The sequence below is a fragment of the Electrophorus electricus genome, chromosome 9 (genome assembly GCF_013358815.1).
Source record: "Electrophorus electricus isolate fEleEle1 chromosome 9, fEleEle1.pri, whole genome shotgun sequence".
Classification (NCBI taxonomy): Eukaryota; Metazoa; Chordata; class Actinopteri; order Gymnotiformes; family Gymnotidae; genus Electrophorus; species Electrophorus electricus.
Window position 1 is genome coordinate 22,244,505 of NC_049543.1, and position 20,054 is coordinate 22,264,558.

The following is a 20,054-nucleotide window of genomic DNA, read 5'->3' on the forward strand; positions in this document are numbered from 1 at the left end:
GTTAATGAGCCGGAGCGGTAGCGCCATCTAGCGGCGGAGAAGCACACCTGCCCCGCCTTACCTGCTCAAGGCATTTGAGGACAGAGGTTTAAGACAGCGGACGGAAGCTTCCGCTGTTAAGCAGGACTGAGTGGGTATCAGAGAGCACCGATATCTTCCGCTAACATTAGTGCTGTTTAACATGTCACATCTTCCCCGCTCAGGGTAGAGTTGGTTCATCATGTTATAAAGTTACCATCCGCTTTAAACACACAGGAAGCATCTTACACGGCTTTTTTGTTTTCTTTAAATGCTGAACTGACAATAAAGGCTATGATTAGCAGTAACTACTTGCAGACAGAAATGCATCCAAATTCTGATAGTAACGTTTTAAATGTTGATCCAAATCCACTTTTCAATCAAACAAGAAAATGTGTGTACAAAGGAAAAAGCCTTTTCATAAACTTTTTAGCCAAAGTTGTGGAAGGTGATGGAAATGCATTCTCTTTATTTCTCTACCAAAACGTGCTTTTAAATGGATCCAAAGAGAATCAGAAAACAAGATTGTAATTTGAGTCCAAATGTTCTCGATGAAGAGGCTCATTAAAATGTCAATCATTTGCTAACACACAGCATGAGGGTCATATCAACTGTAAACAAAATAAAATAGAACACTGAAGACTTAAAATCTCTTTCTCTTGATAATATCAGGCTTCCAATTGACAGGATGGGTTTCCTCAGTCTGGAACACAAACAAAAATAAATATTAAAAAGGCTTCAGAAATTGTCGAAGTGATTGTGCCTGAACAGACATGGACACACTGAGTAGATATCATCTGCTTTTCCGTTTTAGTCTTTTAAGAACAGCCCATAATTCTTGAACATGCACACTACAGACACTTACTTTAAAGATTCAACGATCAACAAGTAGATAACAACTAAATCCACACCTAAATCCACTGTGTTTTACGTTCTGTTTTATGTTAGGAAATTAAGCTCAAGAACCCTGCCACAAGCTATGGTATGATTAAATATATACAATGCGTTTAAAACATCTGCATATGGAACCTTTTCACTTTGTTATTGCCTCTATTTATTAAAACTTATGTGAAGCATTTGGAACCGAAATGAAAGGAAACATGTACAAAAGGCTGCTGTGGGTGTGATCTGATGTTATGGTTATTGTGACTGTAACTGTGGATGAAGAGAGCCGCCTCTCACCGCTGTGTCGTCCTCCTTGTACACTTTGATCGTTTTGTCCGCCTCCGCTGTGATGAGGCGGCTCTCAGAGTGGTCGAACACGCAAGCAAAGATCCCGGACTCGCTGTCCAGAGATCCTGGTTGCACGGCTGCGTGGATCCGCTGGAAATTGTAGCCTGTCCGCCAGTCCCACAGGTGGACTGTACCGTTATCAGCTGAGAGAGGGGAAGGCCCGCAAAAGGGAGGGTAGAGAAACGGAGAGAAAATGAGGAGACAGAATGCAAAACAACTAAATTTACCAAATGTTATAAATAATGGCAATTATTCTGCATTCTACTGATGTCATTCGTAACGCACAAGGCATACTCAGTTTGTAGGGACATTAAAGACAAGAACTGCTTACCTCCAGAAACCAAGACTCCATCAGAGTTGACAGCAAGCGTGTTTATAATGGCGTTATGTCCCGACAGATTCTGAATGAAGTTTCCGTCCGGAAATTTCCACTGCTTTATGTTGTCTGGGGAGCCTGTGGCAAAGGTGTACCTAAATAAATAGGAAGGAAGCACAGATTTATCATTTACATACTTGTGATGTTTAGCCAGATACTATTAACATGTATTTAGCTTTATGTTTGGAATCTGAAGGTCAACAGGGCCTCACTGTCGCGGGTGTAGAGCCACTGCTCGCACAGACTTCTTGTGATTGGTCAGCGTGGCTCTCGTCTTCCCGGCAATTAGATCCCAGAGTCTGACTGTGGTGTCATGGCTACCTGCAGCCCAACAACGAAACGCAACAAAGGCTAGTTTACTGCAAACCGCATGGGTACGTGCCACTGTTTTTAACTCCATACTGCTACAGCTGGAATTAGAGCATCACGTCACAGATCGGACCAGCGTACACAAGTCCTACATGATTGCTGTACGTGGTTCAACCTTGTAAAGAGGGAAGAGGGCATTCACCTGTGATGATCTGAGGCTCTGCACTCTGACACTTCACTGTGGCAACCGTGTTGGTGTGACCAGTGAGCGTGTGCACATTAGCTTTTGTCCTTATGTCCCATACCTATAAACCACATACACACAAGAATAAAAAAAGCTATGTCCTCGCTGCCAAGTGGTAACTGAACTGCTTGCTCAGTTAGGCACACACAGAGCTCTCAAACCAGGACCAAAACGATTCTCGCTGTTTGTAACCACATGCACGTTGAAAACATGTGCGCGCACGCGTGTGTCCCTACTCTGGCGGTAGCATCCCGGCTGCATGTCACCAGGACGTCGATGGTGGGGTGGAGGTCCAGATCATACACAGCACTCAGGTGCCCATGGTAGTGTCGAATCACCTGGGTTAGTAAAAGAAAAACACCACAATTAAAAAAAACCCACACGTGCCGTTTTGTGGCAATGCGAGTATCAACAGTGGTACCTTGTTGTACTCGAGGTCCCAGCACTTGACTTGCTTGTCCTCCCCGCAGGAGAAGAGATAAGGGCTACGGGAGCTCACCACCACCCCCCTCACCGTGCTGATGTGGCCGGTCAGAGAGAGCTTCAGCTTCCCACTGGCCAAGTCCCAGATCTGCAGATACGCGACACCGGTTCAAATCACACACACACACCCACCCACCCACCCCGATCTTTACACAGACACGCGCGGCAAAAGAGCCTTTCCCTCGTACCTTTATGGTCCTGTCAGCTGATCCGGTCACAAACCACTGATTGCCAGGTTCCACTGCTATAGATCTGACCCAGCCCAGATGACCACTGATAACCTGCAAGAGACAGACGCATGAGAAACACAACTCCACACGCCATCCTGCAGCGGATAGCATTAACAGCAGCAAGGCAACACCGGCGGAGAAACAATTCAGGGCATCGCTATGCAACCTCCAGAGTGCTTGGCAGAGACAGGTGGTGTCCCCTGTCTGCCACATGCTGCTCACCCGGTAGAGCTTCCAGGGCGGGTGCCACTGGGGTTTGGGCATGGTGGGCGCCTTGCGGGGCACCAACGCTGAAGTCTTCATACCACCTTCCATGATGGCCTGGGAGGAGACACAGGACAGTAAAGACTGGTAACCAAGGCGACGGAGTCCTTTTAGAATACCTGGTGCCAAAATGAAGTCCTTGAAGTCATCGGCAGTACACAGCTGCCTGTTCGGCTGGCCCACTTCTAACCAACGTGGTTTATTAACTCTTTGGTTAGTGATTGGTGGAGGAGGGGATGCGTTCTCCTTACCAGTGTGTGCTGTGGTGGCTGGGATCGCTCTGCCCCGCCGGCGTGTCTGTGGATCTCTCCAACACTGGCTGCAGTGCGTGCTGCATCCTGCCTGTAAAAAAAAAAAAATAATAATCAACGCGCACAGACACTCAGTAACTATCACAAATACATGCCTGTCTGCACCAGGACTCAGCCTTTAAAACAGAAAATGCTCCAAACTGGATGTTTTGGTCCATGCTTTTCTAAGAACTGCCCTAAAAGTTGGCTTAAGCTCCATTAGATGCCCAAGAGGATGGAACCATGTGAAATGATTTTAAGTTCACCTGGGCAGATTTACAACACATGGCAGAGAATCATTTAAGCACAATTAAAAAGGACCTCTGCTTAAGGGAGTCCAAGAGGACCTCAAGACTACTGTGCTTACTGACTAAGAAGGACGCCAAGACGGCATTGTAATTTTCAGAAATAGAGGGTTTTCATACAAATGGGACACACTGCTACAATGTTCGTAACCTCCGTAATGCCAACTGGCAGCTTCAAAGTTCTGCTCATTTTCCTCTGAGGAAACATGTGTCCCAGCAGCGCTTCCACTCCCCAGGGCAGTTCCGGAGTTGTACCCAGAGCCCCTGGGCAGTCCTGGGGTTGTGTGTGGTTACCTAGCCTGTGAAGGAGGCAGAGCCAGGGCCATGGAATGAACTCCTGCTTCACTGGGCATCTTCTGCACCTGAGTGTCAGCGGTGAGAGCCACTCCTAAACGCAATCATCAACACTCCGTGTCAGACACCTACAGCACTGCACACCTATGATGCGGTCTACACCAGGACTTGTGTAAAGACGCAGTTACAAGCACGCTATACAGATTTATCAGAAGAACTCTTCCAGACACCTCCTCATTCGTGGAGGCACACGATACCACAGTTCACTGCTCTTCACAAAGCCCTTGAGTAGAACAACTCCAACACAGCATGAACACCAAAATCTGATTTAAGCCATTTTGAGGCCACACACCTGGTGCAGATGGGTATGGATGGGTTCCTGTGATGAGGTATTCTGGACCACCATCTGTAGAAATATACGAACAATTTCACTACAAAACACCAATTCGGAGATTCATGTACAAACATGTTTAGTTTTCCACCTATCGTGGACCACTTTTTTAATGTGGCAAACCTTATTAGATTTACTGCAATTGTGTTTAGCGAGAAAACCAGGACCTTTATAGTTTCTGAGCGGTTAGGTTATACTACCTTCGTGCGAGCAGGTAAGCAGGTAACGATGGTCACACTCACCGGCCGGCGGGTATCCTGAAGTGTCGTACGGATCGGTGCTAAGAGCTCCTTTGACTCTTCCCTCCTTAAGAACCGGCATGTGTAACACCGGTCCATATTCCGTCCTTAATTTTACCGCCACCTTAACCTTGTGACTAAAGAAAGGATCGATTCAAAACAAAACTGCTCGTTATTTTTGCAACGGTCCCCCAAAAGCTCACCCAACTAACGACAGAATCAGTTTATTGCCGTTTAGGGGAGCCATCTCACCTTTCTTCGTCCAGTGATACCGGTTTTGCGTGATCGGACACGAACATGTCGTGGGTTCTCTTAAGAGACCTGAAAACAAGCGTGTGAACCGAGTGCTTCTGCACGTCCTGAAACCGAACACCAACACCGCTCGTTAAGTGTTTAATACAGGTTGAACAGAGTTAAGGATTTACACAGGACACAATTAAACAAAACAATCTAGCTAACTATTTAGACAGGGCCCGTTTAAACAAACATATAGCTTAAGTATTTATATGAAACAAGGCGCTAAAGCAAAACAAATCAAGCACTACAACCATAAATTCCGCTCTTCCAAAGCATAAAATTGTAACAAAACGCAGCTCTTAGCGACACGTTACATACCTCCGTCATGTTCGCGCTTCTTTAGGGTTCTTTTTTAAACTTGTTAACGCAAAATTAAGACTAAAAGAAAATTGCAGCACACGCCAGGAGAAACCCGGACATGAAAACCCTACTTCCGGCGAGTTCTTGCCCGTTTCGATTAGTCGGAACCTCGCGTTTACGTGCTTATCGCCACCTAGTGCCCCCTATAGGTACTGCGGGACTGAACATTGTTCCGCCTTAGACGTTTATGAACGTGGACCTAAACGCCTCATAAATACGTTTCGATGCTGAAACGTTACACTGAGAACTAAAGAAAAAACAGCAGATATTCCTCAGTTGTGTCTTGTTCTAAATGGTTATCTGTACTGTGTGGTCCTGTAAAAACAGACACGGTTAGTCTTGGAGGAATGTGGTTTCTTTCCATTACACACTTGTGCATATGTGTGGGATGACAAAGTTCTACTTGATTTGACAAAAGAAATCCACTGCACAAATTCCATACAAAACTTTTTTTTTTTTTTTTTAATTTTGTATGGTCAAATCTGCAAAACATCTAGAAAAATATACAACAAAAGGCTTAACTTTTGCACGACAATTAACTCTTTTGGGGGGGGGATGGAACATAAAAGAAAAAAAAAAAAATCATTTTTCTTCTTTATTAATAAAATCCACATTCTTTCCCCCCCCACCCCTCCTTATTCCTTATGCAGCGATAGCGCCCTCATTCCTCCATCCGGCTCCCGCTTACACGTCTCCGCAATATCCGGAATCGTTGGAGAGCTGTGATGTGGAGCTGCGGTTGGAGGATGAGTTCCAGATGTCCAGGTTCATGCGTGGGCCGAACGGGTTGAAGCTGGAGTACTGCTTGGCGGGGCAGGCCCCGCCCGGCTCTCGGCTGAAGGGCGACACTGGCGTGGTGGGCGGAGAGGTGGGCGCGGAGCGGTCAGGGGGAAAGTGGCTCCGGTAGGGTTCACTCTGAGGTGTCCAGATGGAGCCGAAGAGACTGGAAGAGATGGGGGAGAGGCTTCTGGTGCCTGAGAAAAATGGCTGAGGGAGAGAGAGAGAGAGAGAGAGAGAAAGAAGAAGAGTGAGAAATGTTGAAGTGGCCCCCTTTGCTAAAACCACTTAAAATCACAGTGCACATGCTGAGTCCCAACACTGACACAGGCACTAGATCACAGGTGCTCTGATTGGCTGGGAGGATGGCTTAATCCATCTCCCTGTCAATCCAGATGGATCACTCCTCCAGTCTTACTGTGTGATTGGCTGTCATACAGGGAGCGCGTGGCTGTTAGCTACAGTATAAAGTGAAGAGACACGAAGCACACAGGAAGTGGCATACACTGCAGGACAGCTGGAGCCACACTACGGGGACGGACAAGCTGACAATTCAGACTCAGAAAGTTCTGGATGCCAACCTTGCTGCCCACACAGCTGGTCATGCCCCAAGACGAGGCCACTTCCTGCACTGCTTCCTCACGCCAGACAGACTGCTGGCCAGCGGGCATCGTTTGGTTTTCTTGGCTCGAGAAGGCGTTCTGGTAATTGCCGTTGCCTTAGGTGTACAAAGCAAAATGTTATGATCTTTTTTACCAATTTTAAAAGATTAAGATCAAAATTAACTCATGTGACGACTGGATCTTACCAGCCAACATGTAATTTTGATGACAGTAGGAATAGGCGTTGCTGCATTGGCTGGCTGCATTGTTCCAAGGGAAATTTCTAGAACACCATAGAACCAAAACACAAAATCAACACGCATGCGATTTATAAATGCAAAAAAATGTTTATATAACATTTTAGGGGCATATAACATGTCCCTAATTTCATAGTAAAATGAATAAAAGTGCAAAAGGGTCTTTTTTATAACAGAAAATAACTTCATGTCTTACCCACTAAATGGGCTCGAGGCAGAGCTCTGGGATACAAAATTGATCGGCTCTGGCATGCTGTACCTAAAGCCATTGGTCAGTGGCACCGAGTGGGCAGACCATGTCTCGTCTGGAACATAGGCAGTGGCAGCATCTAAAGACATGGAGAAATATTTTATCAACTCCAAATTGATCTGAACAAGATATTAAAAAGTGATAAAACAAATGGCAAACAGCTTCTGTAAAGACTGAAAATAAGTGTTGAGTGACCCTCGCTCTCCCGTTCTAATCTGCTGCGTGTCAGACTTCATCCACAGAGGCTGACATAGGGGGACGACGACAAAAAACTCAGAGGTTCATGATGTGGTGCGTTACTTGCATCTGGGCTATGCGCACCTGAAGTTCTGTCCAGACTAGCAGCCACATCAGTGAAGCTGGCCAAGACAGCAGAGGGGGCAGGAGTCTCAGGGCTTTGGCACACGTCCGTCACACACACAGCACTCGGACTGCGCACCGATTAAACACGCAGTTAACGCACAGAAAACACAACAGACCCAGGCCTTTTCGCCCCCTGGCGGCCCACACACTTGATTACGTCGGATGGCCAATGTGCCGCCCGAGTTCTTAAATAGGTACCTCTGCGTTTTGAAGGTGCAGCGGCTGTGGAGGAAGCAGTCACGCTCAGTGGAGTATGTGCTGTACTGAGGGGCATCTCCTGCGGAGGAGAAAAGCAGACTCAGCAAGTATCACAGGGGCAGAACCTGATGGGGGCACTGCAGTGTCTGCGCGTTGTGTCTGACTCTCGTGGGTGGTGGTATTGTCTGCGTTTGTGTGCATGCGTCTCTCACTCTTGCGGGTGGTGCTGCTGCCATGGATTCTGATGGGCTCCTTCTCCCCCTCCATGCTGCTGGCACTGCTCCAGCTGCCCCAGGACCCGCGGCTGGCCCTCACACTGCCCGACGAGCTGCCCGAGTCTGAGCCCGACTCCCACTGAGGCCGCCTCTCCGGAACCTTCCGTCGAGGTCTGCCCAAACACATGCCTGAGCAAAAATAAACACAAGCCTCAGAGTCAGAGGAGGGGATCAGAGCTCAGATACGGACAAACTAATACAGGAAGAACCCAGGGTAAAAATGGGAAGCTTTCAGCCATTCATTCCCTGCATTTCTATAGAGGTAAAACTCAAACTTTTACAACTTTACACATCAGAAGGCCAAGGACTACATTTTGGATATATAAACAAATGTTACATTTTAAGAAAACGATTTTAACTTTGAATTCATTTTGTTCAAATTATTAAACACACTAAAAATAACGGTTTTTATATGCCATGCGGCATCGGGTTGCATCAAACTCCTCACCATTTGGTTTGGCAGGGCCATCCACTACTGGTGCCATCTTGGGAGTCTCCAGTTTGATTGTATTGGTGTGGTTGTGGGTTCTAGCCATGTTATGAGGCTCTCTGCACTCTGGTCCTCTCTCGCTCTCCGTCACTATAACAGTGCTGTTCTCAGGAAGCCTGTGGTTACATCATCACGACACCGTGTGAGCAGAACCAGGCGTGGCCACGTGTGACCAATAACTGGACTCGGATCACGACAAAGGCAAAGTTTGGATGAGTGGTGGGGTGTGACTGGGTCATTTGCAGTGCGGTAGGCCACTCACCCAAGCACAGTTTCCACAGCTCTCCTGCGGTTCTTGCCCGAGCTCTTCTTTGCTTTGGTCCTGGACGCGCACGCTCCCATCTCGGAGTCCTTCCCTGTGCTTTTCCTCTCGCTGATTTCTCTCTGAAAGTGAAGAGGTACAGGAACACTTACTATACAACACAATGTTAAGAGGGTTTCTCTCCCTTTACCATGCAACACTATAGACAGACTATACAGTGATGGTATTATAGTACTGATATTATTATTATTAGAATAAACAACAGCAACAACAACAACATTATTAAGGCTGTCATTATTAATATATATATATTTTTAGTTTATTAATTTTTAATCACATTAAAAGAGTATTATATTGCTTTAACACTTTCAAATGTAAATAAGATATCTAAGCAAATTCTTAGCAAGTCTAAATTCAGGAGAAAGACAAAGCTTTCTAAAAAAAACAAAAACTGTGTTACTGTGTTATCTGGAAAGACTCTGTTACCTCAGTGTTTGGGATTTCCCTTTTCTCCTCAACGTTCTTTCTGCTACAACAGTTCATCTCTCCATCCACTGACTGAGACACACGATTGGCCGAAATGCTTTGAGGGAATCCAGGAAGTGTTTCCATAGGAAACATACCGCCTGACGACGTCTTGCCCTCCCTGCTGGGCTCTCTGCCCTGCTCTTTCTTCTCCACGTGGACGGGAGACTCGCCTGTGATGACGTCGTCGTCGTCATCGTTGTTATTGTTATTACAAATATCAGGGTCTTGCTCAAAGGTGCGTTCCTCTCTCTGCTCGTCTTGCGGAGGGTTTGGGGGGTTAGTGTTAGCAGCCGTGCTCGCCGGAGCCGCAGAGCTGTACTTGTATCTTGTGTACAGGAAGGAGACTTTGTGTGTGTGTTTCTTCTGAGGCTGGGAGGAGCCTCCGGAACTCCTTTTGGAGGTGGTCTGTGAACGGACCGTCCCATTGGCCACCGCCGTGGAGCCCCGCCCCTTTCCTTTGTCAGACGTGTGGCACGTGTCAGAGTAGTTCTTGCAGCTACCCTTTCCCCTGCTGCAGAAATACAAATTAACAAACACCACCAGTAACGAAAACATCCCCAACAGAAAGCAAGTGCCAAAGACCGGTAGAGACTCGAACACCCATAAACACCACATTTTCTAAATCTCCCATTTAAAAATCATAGAATTAGGCTCATCAAGAGACAAATGTTTGCACTCACAGACGAAGCATCAGCTCAGACTACTACTACGAAGGTTTTCAGTTATCCAGGTAGCTGGATATCTGCTAGCTGTAAGTTGAGACAAGTGAACAGGGATATTTGTGTGTGTGTGTGTGTATATAGCAGAGAACAGCGTTACCTGGCACTGTTAGCCGCATTGTGGCTCACGGAGCCATTCTCACGAGGGGCGGGGTTGTGGTTGTTGCGTGGCACCGGGGTGGAGAATTCCCGCAGGATGTACTGGGCCTGATGGAAGGCCATCAGACACACTCCAGCCAGAGAGAAGCTAACCACAAAACAATAGAAGCCCAGCCACTTAAAACATAGCACCCAGCTACACACCACTGCACCCTGTTTATCTAATTTTGTTCATATCCTTTAATATTCCCTATATTAAGTATTTCTACTATACACAGAAAAATGGATAAAAAAAAAAAATAATAATTTAATGATATTGACAAGGAGTATACCAAAATGTACCCACGATACGTGCATGTCAGACTGAGTGTACGTGTTTTTTGTCACGATTTGTCAGGATCTTTCCATAAGATATGGCTTAGGATCAAACTAAATTAGAAATCAGAAATCTGTAGTTTATTAGTTTATAAACTACAGATTGTGTGTGTGTGTTTGGGGGCGGGGGTTGGAGAATTACCAGGCAAAGACGAGTGTGATAACCCAGAAGGACTCCTCCCAGCTGGGACCTGGCACGACCTGGGCACAGAGGGGCAGCATGTGGTGGGGCAGCGTAACGTTCAGGGTGAAGGGAAAAGCGGAACCACGCGCCGTCACCAAGGTCAGGTCTCTGATCACCCACGACGACGTGAAGTCAGGAGTGAACCTGGGGAGGAGAAGCCAAAAGAAAGTCAAACACCCTTGGCCCAATCACCGTCAGGAGTTTACGTAGTGCAATAAAAGTAGCGATAACTACTAATTTTTCAGAAACAAACGTCAATAATGGGATTAGCTAGACTATGCGATGAGAAAAGGACCCGATGATGTATGGAGTAAGGTATGACTAGTATGACTACGGTTATCACCAGATAATGGGCAGTTCTTGACAATGGAAAATAACAATGAGGGGGCGGGTCATGTGAAAAAAGGCGGGCCATGGCAAAAGGGGCGGGGCACTTCGAATTGTAGGCGTTTTGTGTCTTGTAGCTAGCTGTCGTTAACGGCAACTTGGCTGTTTCATATCATCCGTATACTAAACAACAACAACAACAACAACAACACGCTCCTCAGTGGAGCGTTGGGGACTTACGCGATAGTGATTTCGGAGGAGGAGTTGTAGTCCACGCTGAAGGACCTGCACTGCAGCACTTCAAAGCCAAAGCCCTGACACTTATAGCCGTTGATGTTCATGGACATGACGGTGAGAGGCAACTCTCCCGCATTCTCCACCTTAAAACTCTTCTGGATGGCAAACAGGGGCTTGTTGGTGTGACTGCGTAGACCTGAGAGACGCATTCACAAGAAAAATTAAGACTAAACGTTACTGCACAAAGGTGATCCTGTTAAATAATAAACCACTTATAAATAATAAACCACTTATAAAACTGTTGGTCTCTGAATGGATGAATCTGGTCTCTCCAATGTGTTCTACTATAACCACATTAGGTTTAACTAAACTGCTCTCACCATCTCTACACTCCATTAGCGTGGACTGGGGCACGTTGAAGCGGAGAGATGCCCCGGGGCCAGGAAGTTTGCCTCCCACACGCAGGAGTTCCCTTGCCCCAAAGCCCTTCACCAGCACCAGGTCAAACACTGTTAGGTTGTTCCTGAGAGAAGAAAGCAGAGGTTTCCAGCATGCTGTGTAACACTGTGTAGCAATACTTGATCATGCAGAATGGCTGCTATTCTTTCACAGACAGCTGCGTAGTCTCCCCACTTGTTTATGTGACTCTTTCTGTAATAAATTACTATTCCTGCAGTTCTGCTAAACCGGCTTGTTATATAATATATCTATATAGAGCAGGGCACCTGATGAGGAGCAGGGACGTAACAGGTTTGTGTTCGGTGGGCGTGTACGCCACGGACACACTTTTTGACTCCCATGGCTGCAACACGACTCTCTGCACTCTGTTGCCCCCTCTCTGTCTCTCCTGGAATTGCATATGGTACAGTACAAGACAAGGCTTAGCATTGCTCTTGCTACATTTATTCTACAAACATGCATTTATGATGCCAAAAATGGCACAGAATAAATCGTATTTCTGGAGTGCGGGGACACAAAAATGCGAAATATACAGGTTCTCCTTCTTCCTTCATCACAGTTAACGTGACAAGGAACTAGCAATTATATAGCACTTTCCGTTTTGAGTCCCAAATTTCAAAGCACTTTAAACCAGAAATATTAAACAAAAGTTATATGATAAAGCACATTAATGAAATACTTATCAAACATGAAATACTCTCCAGAGCAAAAACAAAAACAACAACAAACAAACAACAAACAAACAAACAAACAAACAAAAAAAACCCCCACCAACTTACCTTCCAATCAGCTGCCAACAGTGAGAACTCAGTAGTAGTGATGTTGACAGAGAGGGGACTGATATTGAACCTGGAGAACACAGATGCGCACAGACAGACATAATGGTAAATGATGCTCTCCTACATACTGCTGAGGGTTTGGTGTGCACAGGGCCTGGGCGCCGGTCCATTCCAAGCGCGCGCTCAAAAATCTAAACTTTTTCGATCTACCCATCCTGTTGCTGATTCTGCTTCTTGGATCCCACATTTGTAAATGTTTATTTGTTTTTTTTTTTACCATGTCCAATATTTTTCTCTGTAGGTTAATGTTGTAAAGGCTAACGTGAAGCCTTGCCTTTCTAAGCAAAATCGTATCTAGATACTGTTTCCTTCATGCTAAACGTGTGTGTGTGTGTGTGTGTGTGTGTGTGTGTGTGTGTGTACGCACCATTTTGTGAGTAGATCTAATGCTTCAAGAGGTGATGGATATGAAGAAAGGGTTCTGATCTCCACGGACACCACAGAACCAGTTGGGTTTTTGAGAGTGAAATTTTTGACCTGAAACGCACAAACGAGTAGTACGTGAGCAGAGGAGAGTCTCTGTCGGACAGAGCGGTGCACCAGTGTGCGCGCGCCAGCAACACGGTGAAAGTGAACAAGGGCTTTGGTCAACCTTGCTCTCATTGACTGGTGTAGCTCCGAAGTCCAGAGATGCGGAGGACTCAGCAGGAAGCCTGGGCCACCTGCAGGAAAGCCTCTCACTACAGTGCCAGTGGCTACAGAGAGTTGCGCTCAGGCTGCTGTCTACTCTCCACAGTTCAGAGGGGGACTCTGGGAAGAGAGACCGCTGCCATTCCAAACGCCCTGTAAAACACACACACCGACACCGAATCAAAGTCATCACATCTGGTCAGGACGAGTGTGCGCCGAGTCATCTGTTGCTCAAAACAAGGGCTGGATCCGGTGGAAGCTTTAACTTGCCTGCTCGGGAGAGATGGAGAGGACAGGGCTTCTCGCACTCGCTGCCTGCCTCGAAGATGACTTCCCCCCGCTGGGCAAACACAGAGACGGCAAGGGAGAGGAGGAACGTTAATGCATTTCTGTAGAACTGAGCCCTTGCAAGGAAAAACCAGACACCAGCCATTTCCTCTTTTTGTGTGTTGTGCTCTCTTAGGTCTTGTACAACCTTTGCATTAAAATGATAAATATGCTTTATTTAGACTTACTATATTTAATAATACTATTTATAATACTATTCATAGTTATAGCCAATAAGAACAACAACAAAAATTTAACAAAAACCTAACACTTGATTTCAAGTGATTCAGGTGCTTTTTTTTGCCTTTTATGTTAAGTCAAAACAGGAGTATTAAAAACAGGAAACTCTGGCCAGAACCAGCGCTTGTACCTTTGACCCTGTAGAGAAGGTGTGTACAGGCAGCTCGAAGGAAAACCCCAGACTAGTGCTCAGGGTTACCACAGTGATGACGCTGATGGGCAGGGTCTTGTCGAGGAGCTGGAGTGTAAGCAGTTTCCAGCACCCAAAAGCTACACCCACTGTCTTTGTGAGTTTTACTACCTGCAAAGCAAAAAATACATTTAGAATAAGACCACAGCACAAAGACAGCAGGGATAGAATACTGGCACGGGCACTAACCTGCTTTATAAATACACCTCTCTGTCAATATGCACTCAGGACATTTAATGTCTTATGTATTCCAGTGTCATTTAAGTCTTTTTGAGGTTTTTGGTCGTTATGCTGCCTTCTCGTACTCAGCATAGACGCCAAAAGGTTTGTGAGATGAGTGTATTGGAAGAAAGCTGGGGAGGAGGGGTGGGTGGGTAGATCTTTTCTGTTACCTCAAAGAGTTGGTGGGTGGGCTGGGAGAGAGAGACGTTAGTGATGGTGAAAGTGAACGGAAGAGAGTTGAACAGCCACAGCTCTACGTGGTCTACACCCCTCTGCTTCTGCCTGAACTGAATCCACACAGCAGAATCACTGGCATTGCAGAGAGAGAGAGAGAGAGAGAGAGAGAGAGAGAGAGAGAGAGAGAGAGTGTGTTAAAAGTTCCACCAGTTTTGCTTCACATAACATGATCAGTAGTATCCCTTTTTGAGCGTAGCTCGCATTCTGAGCAGTTTAAGGACAGTTAAAAGGTATACAGTCAAAACAGATGCACTTAATATGAAAAGGAAACACAATAACACATATAACAGACACAAATATCAGAACGCAGGCACAGACACAATAACCCAGCAACAGAGACGACAGCATGCACCCAGAAACGACACCCTGACTTGCCCCTATACACCTCAAGTACTGGTACAGATAAATTCCACATATCTGAATGTCTGCGTGTGTGTGCGTGCGTGCGTGTCACCTGTTTGCAATATCCAGCCACGGAAACATGTTCACACTTCTGTTCCCTGGCATCTCTAAGCTGACCTGACTGGAACATTTTTTACGTTGAGATGACAACAACCCTAAAAACAAACACAAAGAAACAAATGGCATGCATCCGTTATCATTCTTGTCTGCCATAACAGCTCCTCCACCCACTAAAGCAGGGGGTTACGATCAAGGTCTGAGTGTTGGCACTGCAAAAACGCTCTTTCCTTTACTTCTCAAGTCCAGGTACAAAAGTGACGTGTACCGCAGACACATTTAAAAACAAGCAAGAAACCAACTTATCGAGTGCATAAAGAACCTTACTTCTGCAGGACAGCGTTGCCACCCGAGTGAGGTTACTGGCTGAAGCTTGCAGTGCCACTTGGTTAATCTCCACCAAGCTGTCTGTTCTCGACAGGAACTGTATCTCCTGTAACAATCAAATAGTACCCATGCAATTATTCCTGCTGCATGCAGGTTCAAACTGCAGAAGAAGTGCTTCATCTTGCTTCAACGTTTTGGGGGTTTTTTTTTTGCAAGTGCTTACCTTTACAAACAGCTGTCTGCTCCCAGAGTTCACCATGTACACTCCTATTCTAGGATCTGCTGTGAACAGACCAACAAGGCAATGAGCTTTTAAAGCCAAGATGCAAGAAATGTTCTAAGCAAGACACATGGAAAGAACCATAACACACCACAAGGAGGCAGCATAGTGCCAAATGAATTCCAGAGTCTCTTGGCCTCTGAATCAGTAAAGCCCATTTACCTGTTTACTTTTTCAACTACTGACACAATAGTGAAGTACTATATACAACACACAGTGCATTAAAGTAAGGTATCATATGCAGTATATTACGGGATCTCTGTGTAAGTACTACTAATTAGATGTGACTAAAAGGTATTACAACAATGTTAATACTTTATTTAGGTGTGTGCCCAGTGCTTGACTGTAAAAGGAGATCAAGATTACAAGCAATGGAAATCCTTAGGAAACTTAATCTGTTTTTCTTTATATTAACATATAAACAATTTCCTGCAGTATAAACACCTTTTCAGACAGTCAAGTCTGACATTTACCTAGCTGATAAGAATCTTCTCTCTCACACAGAGAGAGAGAGAGAGAGAGAGAGAGAGAGAGAGAGAGAGAGAGAGAGAGAGAGAGAGAGAGAGAGAGAGAGAGCGCGCGCAACTGCTCCAGCAAATGATCACGACCCCTAGGCCAACTCAACCAGCCACTTGTCCAACATGAATTTAGTTCTATTCAAGTGAAATACAAAAGCTTGTGTGGATGGACCATTCCCCTTTTAGCCATGTGTTAGTTCAGTTTGGTTTATTTGTCACATACATAGTCATACACAGTATAACTCGCAGTGAAATGGTTTGAGAGTGCTCTGTCCAAACTGAGGAGAAAAAAAAAAAAACAGGGGTGTACAGGGAAATATATATCTATATATATACACAAAATATATTAGCTTATGTTATGTTAGCTTCACCAGAAGGATTTAAATCCATATAACTGCAGCTGCTCTTAGGGCTGTACGATACATCATTGATAATGCTTGTATTAACCCTTTTCCCATGTTCCATCTTAAATCAAGCTTATGCAATAGACTCCCTGAGACTGAAGGTCAGTAGTGGCACAGATCATGAAAGAGGTAGCGAGGAAGGATCGCTATTGTGCAAGTCTTGGTCTCCTCGCCAAAAAAGCGCTCTAAACAGGAAGAAAGAATCAGATTGAGGAACTGGCTTCAGAATGATTCGCCGGTACGATGAGGTTTCTGGAAGATGTCGAGTCCAAGCACAGGAGGTCTCTCTGGGACATGTACGCTAAGAGGTACTGGGTTGAAAGCTACGTGCCTGCTCTCAAAGGAGAAGACGGCGGCTCTTATAACAGCACAGCATGCTGAGATATGAACTGGGACTAGAGTTGTCAGACATAAGAACCAACCATGTGAATAACAGAGGCATTCAGTAGCTGGAAACACTGTTCACACACACACACACACACACACACACACAGAGATACATACTTGCAGTGCCGCCTTGTGGAAGGAGGACTAGCAGTACCATGATGCTCTCCAGGACATACGGCTTCAGTTTGTCGAGGTGGGCTGGCCTTTCTCCTCTCTCAGACAGACTGATCTGAAGAGACAGACGTCCTTCTTTCTCCGTCTGAAAACAGATGCCCTGAGAGGGGAGGGAGAGAGAGAGAGAGAGAGAGAGAAACAAAAGGAACGAATAAAAGAAAAGGCAAAAGGAAAAAACAATTGTGTGTGTGTGTGTGTGTGTGTGTGTGTGGGGGGGGGGGGGAAGCTTTTAGGTGGAGGCCTCATTTTCCCCTTGTGTTTGGAAGACAAGACGGAGACCCCACATTAGAGCAGCGCGCGTGAGCTACTTAAATGAAAATCACTTTGGATCATGACAGCTTCACGGTCCTGTTTGTGTGAACGGAAAACACACTTGTGAAGATGCAGAATCCTCCACAATTTTTCTTTCCTCCTTGCAAGTAGTTTTTTGCATTTAACGCTGTGCAGGGCTCTGGCTTAGATGACTACTAGTAAATAATACTGAAATAAAAAGCAGTGGCATTATCCTCAGCATTGTAACCATTACCATCTGGCAGGGAGTGCTATCTGACAGCCAGCCCTGCTGACTCAGTAACACGTACACATTCTTGCCTCGGGCCCTGCACAACCTCGAAATATTAGACAACTTTATGTACCACAATCTGTGTGCCAAGCACCCACCTCGAAGGTTAATTACCATATTTTTCTTTAGCACAATTCTCATTTACGTGGGGTTCCCATGTTCTTATTTTGATAATGCTACCTGGGCCCCGGTGTGCACTACATTCACAAAAATCATTAGCTTGCTTGGAAAAGAATTCCTCCAAATCACACAACCAATAAAAAAAAAACCAAACAAACAAACAAAAACCACCCGTGGTGGGAGGTGTGAGACATACCTGAGGGTTTCTGTAGAGGGAAGCAGGGAGTGTACATTCCAACAACAGTCCCAGGATGGTAATATTTAAAGCTTCTTCCTGTGAGAAGAGAGGGGAGAGAAAAAAAAAAACCCAACTGAAAATAAAAGACAACTCCAAGGAAACCAGCTTCCAGTTTAAAACGATGACCTAACGAGACAGAGCAGAGGAACGCTGTATGAATGGATCGTTAGGGAGCTCACTACCCACGGACGGGCTACGATCAGCTCATACCGGCCCATTCTGGAGCATGAAGTCTCAAGGTGCAGTGCAGTGAAACCACGGGTGTTCCACAGGGACAGCTTGTGGCTGCTACGGACATCAGAGGCCGATAGTGCCAAAGGGATCGTATTCGACATCAGTAGAAACCTCTAACATATGCTACCGATAGTCTCCATGGAATTAATATGGGCATTACACATGCACTTGGGGCAGTAGAACTTTGGAGTGGACAGGAGGCTAGACACACTTCAAATCTGAAAGGTCACTAGGATACATGTAAATCTGTTTGTGAGGGGAAACTGCACCAAGAAGAAGCGATGCAATGGAGTATGCTTGCACTGATGTGTTTGGATGATTATGTTCCTTGAAGTGCAGATTTAATAAAATTCACTTGTAAAAGGTCAAAATTAAACCCAAAATCTCACCAATATGTAATATAGGACTACGTGTTAATTTTTGCTTATACTGTGTGCACAATTATTAGGCAAGTTGTATTTTTGAGGATTCATTTTATTATTGAACAAGTACAGTGCACTTGGTCAATCCAAAATGTTAATAAACATCAAACCTGAACACTTAAGAAAGTAAAAGTGAGGTTTTGGCTTTCCTAGGATAATGTGTGTGCATTTCAAAAGAAAAATATTTCATTTTTAAATATTTATAAAATCAGTGACCAGTATAGCCACCCTTCTTTTCAATATAAGCCATAACCCTTTCATTTATGGAGTCTGTCAGTTTCTTAATCTGCTGACAATCAACTTTTTGTGCTGTTTTCCTTCACCGCAAATCTTCCATTTAAGAAGTGTCCACAAGTTCTCAATCGGGTGTAGGTCAGGTGAGGAAGGGGGCATGTCAATATTCTTTCATCTTTAAGGCCTTTACTGGATAGCCACGCAGTGGAGTGCTTTGATGCATGCGATGCAACACTGTCCTGCATAAAAATCATGGCCTTCTTGAAAGATGCAGACTTTTTCCATGTACCACTGCTTGAAGAAAGTGTCTTCTAAAAACTGGCAGTAGGTTTGGGAGTTGATTTTGAGTCCATCTTCAACCCAAAAAGGTCCAACTAGCTCATCTTTAATAATACCCGCCCATAGCAGTGCCCCACTTCCACCTTGCTGGCGTCTGAGTTGAAGTGGAGCTCTGTGTGTTACTGATCCAGCCACGGACCCGTCCATCTGATCCGTCAAGAGTCACTCTTGTCTCATCAGTCCTTAAAACCTTTGAAAAATCTGTCTTCAGATATTTCTTGGCCCAGCCTTGACGTTTCACCTTATGCGTCTTGTTCAGTGGTGGTCGGGTTTCAGCCTTCCTTACCTTGGCCATGTCTCTGAGTACTGAACACCTTGTACTCCAGGCAGGTTGCAATTCTGGAATATGACAGCACCGGAGGATAACGGGTTCCTGGTCACTTCACGTTTGATTCTTCTTAAATCTTTGGCAGGTAATTTCTGTCTTTTTTTTTTTTTCTCTCAACATGTTTCTTGTGAACCTGTTGACTACTTGCAACAAAACATTTGATGATTCTGTGATCACGCCCAAATAACTTCGCGGTTTTATGAGTGCTGTAACCCTCTGAAAGACTTTTTACAATTTTTGACTTTTCAGAGTCAGCCAAATCTCTAATTTGGCCCTTTTTGCCTGAAGAAAAGAATCTTCCTAATAATTCTGCACACCTTGATATACGGTGTTGATCTCCTTAGGCTGCACCCTCCCTCATTACACAAATACACATCACCTGATATGCTCAAATCCAATCGGGATTCAAGTTTATACAGCTTAGAGTTGGAAAATATGTATACAAATTATGATATGGTCAAAAATACTCTCCATCTTAATAATTGTGCACACAGTGCAGGAGTAATTCCAAATACAATAGTCACACATTTTTCAATCAGGATTAGTTTTGTTATAATCCTTGACCATGCATCCCTTTCACCACGTAAATGTAATTCATCTGTACCGAA

General features: G+C 45.1%; 2 protein-coding genes across 2 annotated transcripts in view; both read right to left on the reverse strand.

The window, feature by feature from the left end:
• Positions 1–467: 467 nt before the first annotated feature.
• On the reverse strand, positions 468–5,409 carry plrg1 (pleiotropic regulator 1). The gene is made up of 15 exons (XM_027017882.2): positions 5,292–5,409; positions 4,929–5,035; positions 4,680–4,813; positions 4,399–4,452; positions 4,047–4,140; positions 3,409–3,499; positions 3,116–3,214; positions 2,852–2,944; positions 2,602–2,751; positions 2,417–2,518; positions 2,139–2,241; positions 1,840–1,948; positions 1,583–1,722; positions 1,201–1,394; positions 468–721 (listed from the first exon to the last, which is right to left on the reverse strand). Exons 1-15 carry the CDS (start codon positions 5,298–5,300, stop codon positions 662–664), a joined length of 1,539 nt encoding a protein of 512 aa, XP_026873683.1. The 5' UTR covers positions 5,301–5,409; the 3' UTR covers positions 468–661.
• Positions 5,410–5,779: 370 nt separating this feature from the next.
• The window catches only part of tmem131l (transmembrane 131 like), a 34,172-nt gene continuing 19,897 nt past the window's right edge, over positions 5,780–20,054 (reverse strand). Inside the window, exons 8-33 of the mRNA XM_035529695.1 lie at positions 17,848–17,925; positions 16,913–17,069; positions 15,430–15,488; positions 15,207–15,312; positions 14,875–14,977; positions 14,354–14,492; positions 13,902–14,072; positions 13,475–13,544; positions 13,167–13,357; positions 12,942–13,051; positions 12,515–12,584; positions 12,002–12,123; positions 11,657–11,799; positions 11,280–11,472; positions 10,671–10,856; positions 10,155–10,301; positions 9,294–9,846; positions 8,808–8,929; positions 8,504–8,661; positions 7,993–8,184; positions 7,781–7,859; positions 7,541–7,650; positions 7,166–7,298; positions 6,919–6,995; positions 6,692–6,828; positions 5,780–6,320 (exon numbers count right to left, since the gene is read on the reverse strand). Coding sequence (XP_035385588.1) covers positions 6,018–6,320; positions 6,692–6,828; positions 6,919–6,995; positions 7,166–7,298; positions 7,541–7,650; positions 7,781–7,859; positions 7,993–8,184; positions 8,504–8,661; positions 8,808–8,929; positions 9,294–9,846; positions 10,155–10,301; positions 10,671–10,856; positions 11,280–11,472; positions 11,657–11,799; positions 12,002–12,123; positions 12,515–12,584; positions 12,942–13,051; positions 13,167–13,357; positions 13,475–13,544; positions 13,902–14,072; positions 14,354–14,492; positions 14,875–14,977; positions 15,207–15,312; positions 15,430–15,488; positions 16,913–17,069; positions 17,848–17,925 — 3,909 coding nt within the window. The 3' untranslated portion in view covers positions 5,780–6,017. The remainder of the gene's footprint in view (positions 6,321–6,691; positions 6,829–6,918; positions 6,996–7,165; positions 7,299–7,540; positions 7,651–7,780; positions 7,860–7,992; positions 8,185–8,503; positions 8,662–8,807; positions 8,930–9,293; positions 9,847–10,154; positions 10,302–10,670; positions 10,857–11,279; positions 11,473–11,656; positions 11,800–12,001; positions 12,124–12,514; positions 12,585–12,941; positions 13,052–13,166; positions 13,358–13,474; positions 13,545–13,901; positions 14,073–14,353; positions 14,493–14,874; positions 14,978–15,206; positions 15,313–15,429; positions 15,489–16,912; positions 17,070–17,847; positions 17,926–20,054) is intronic.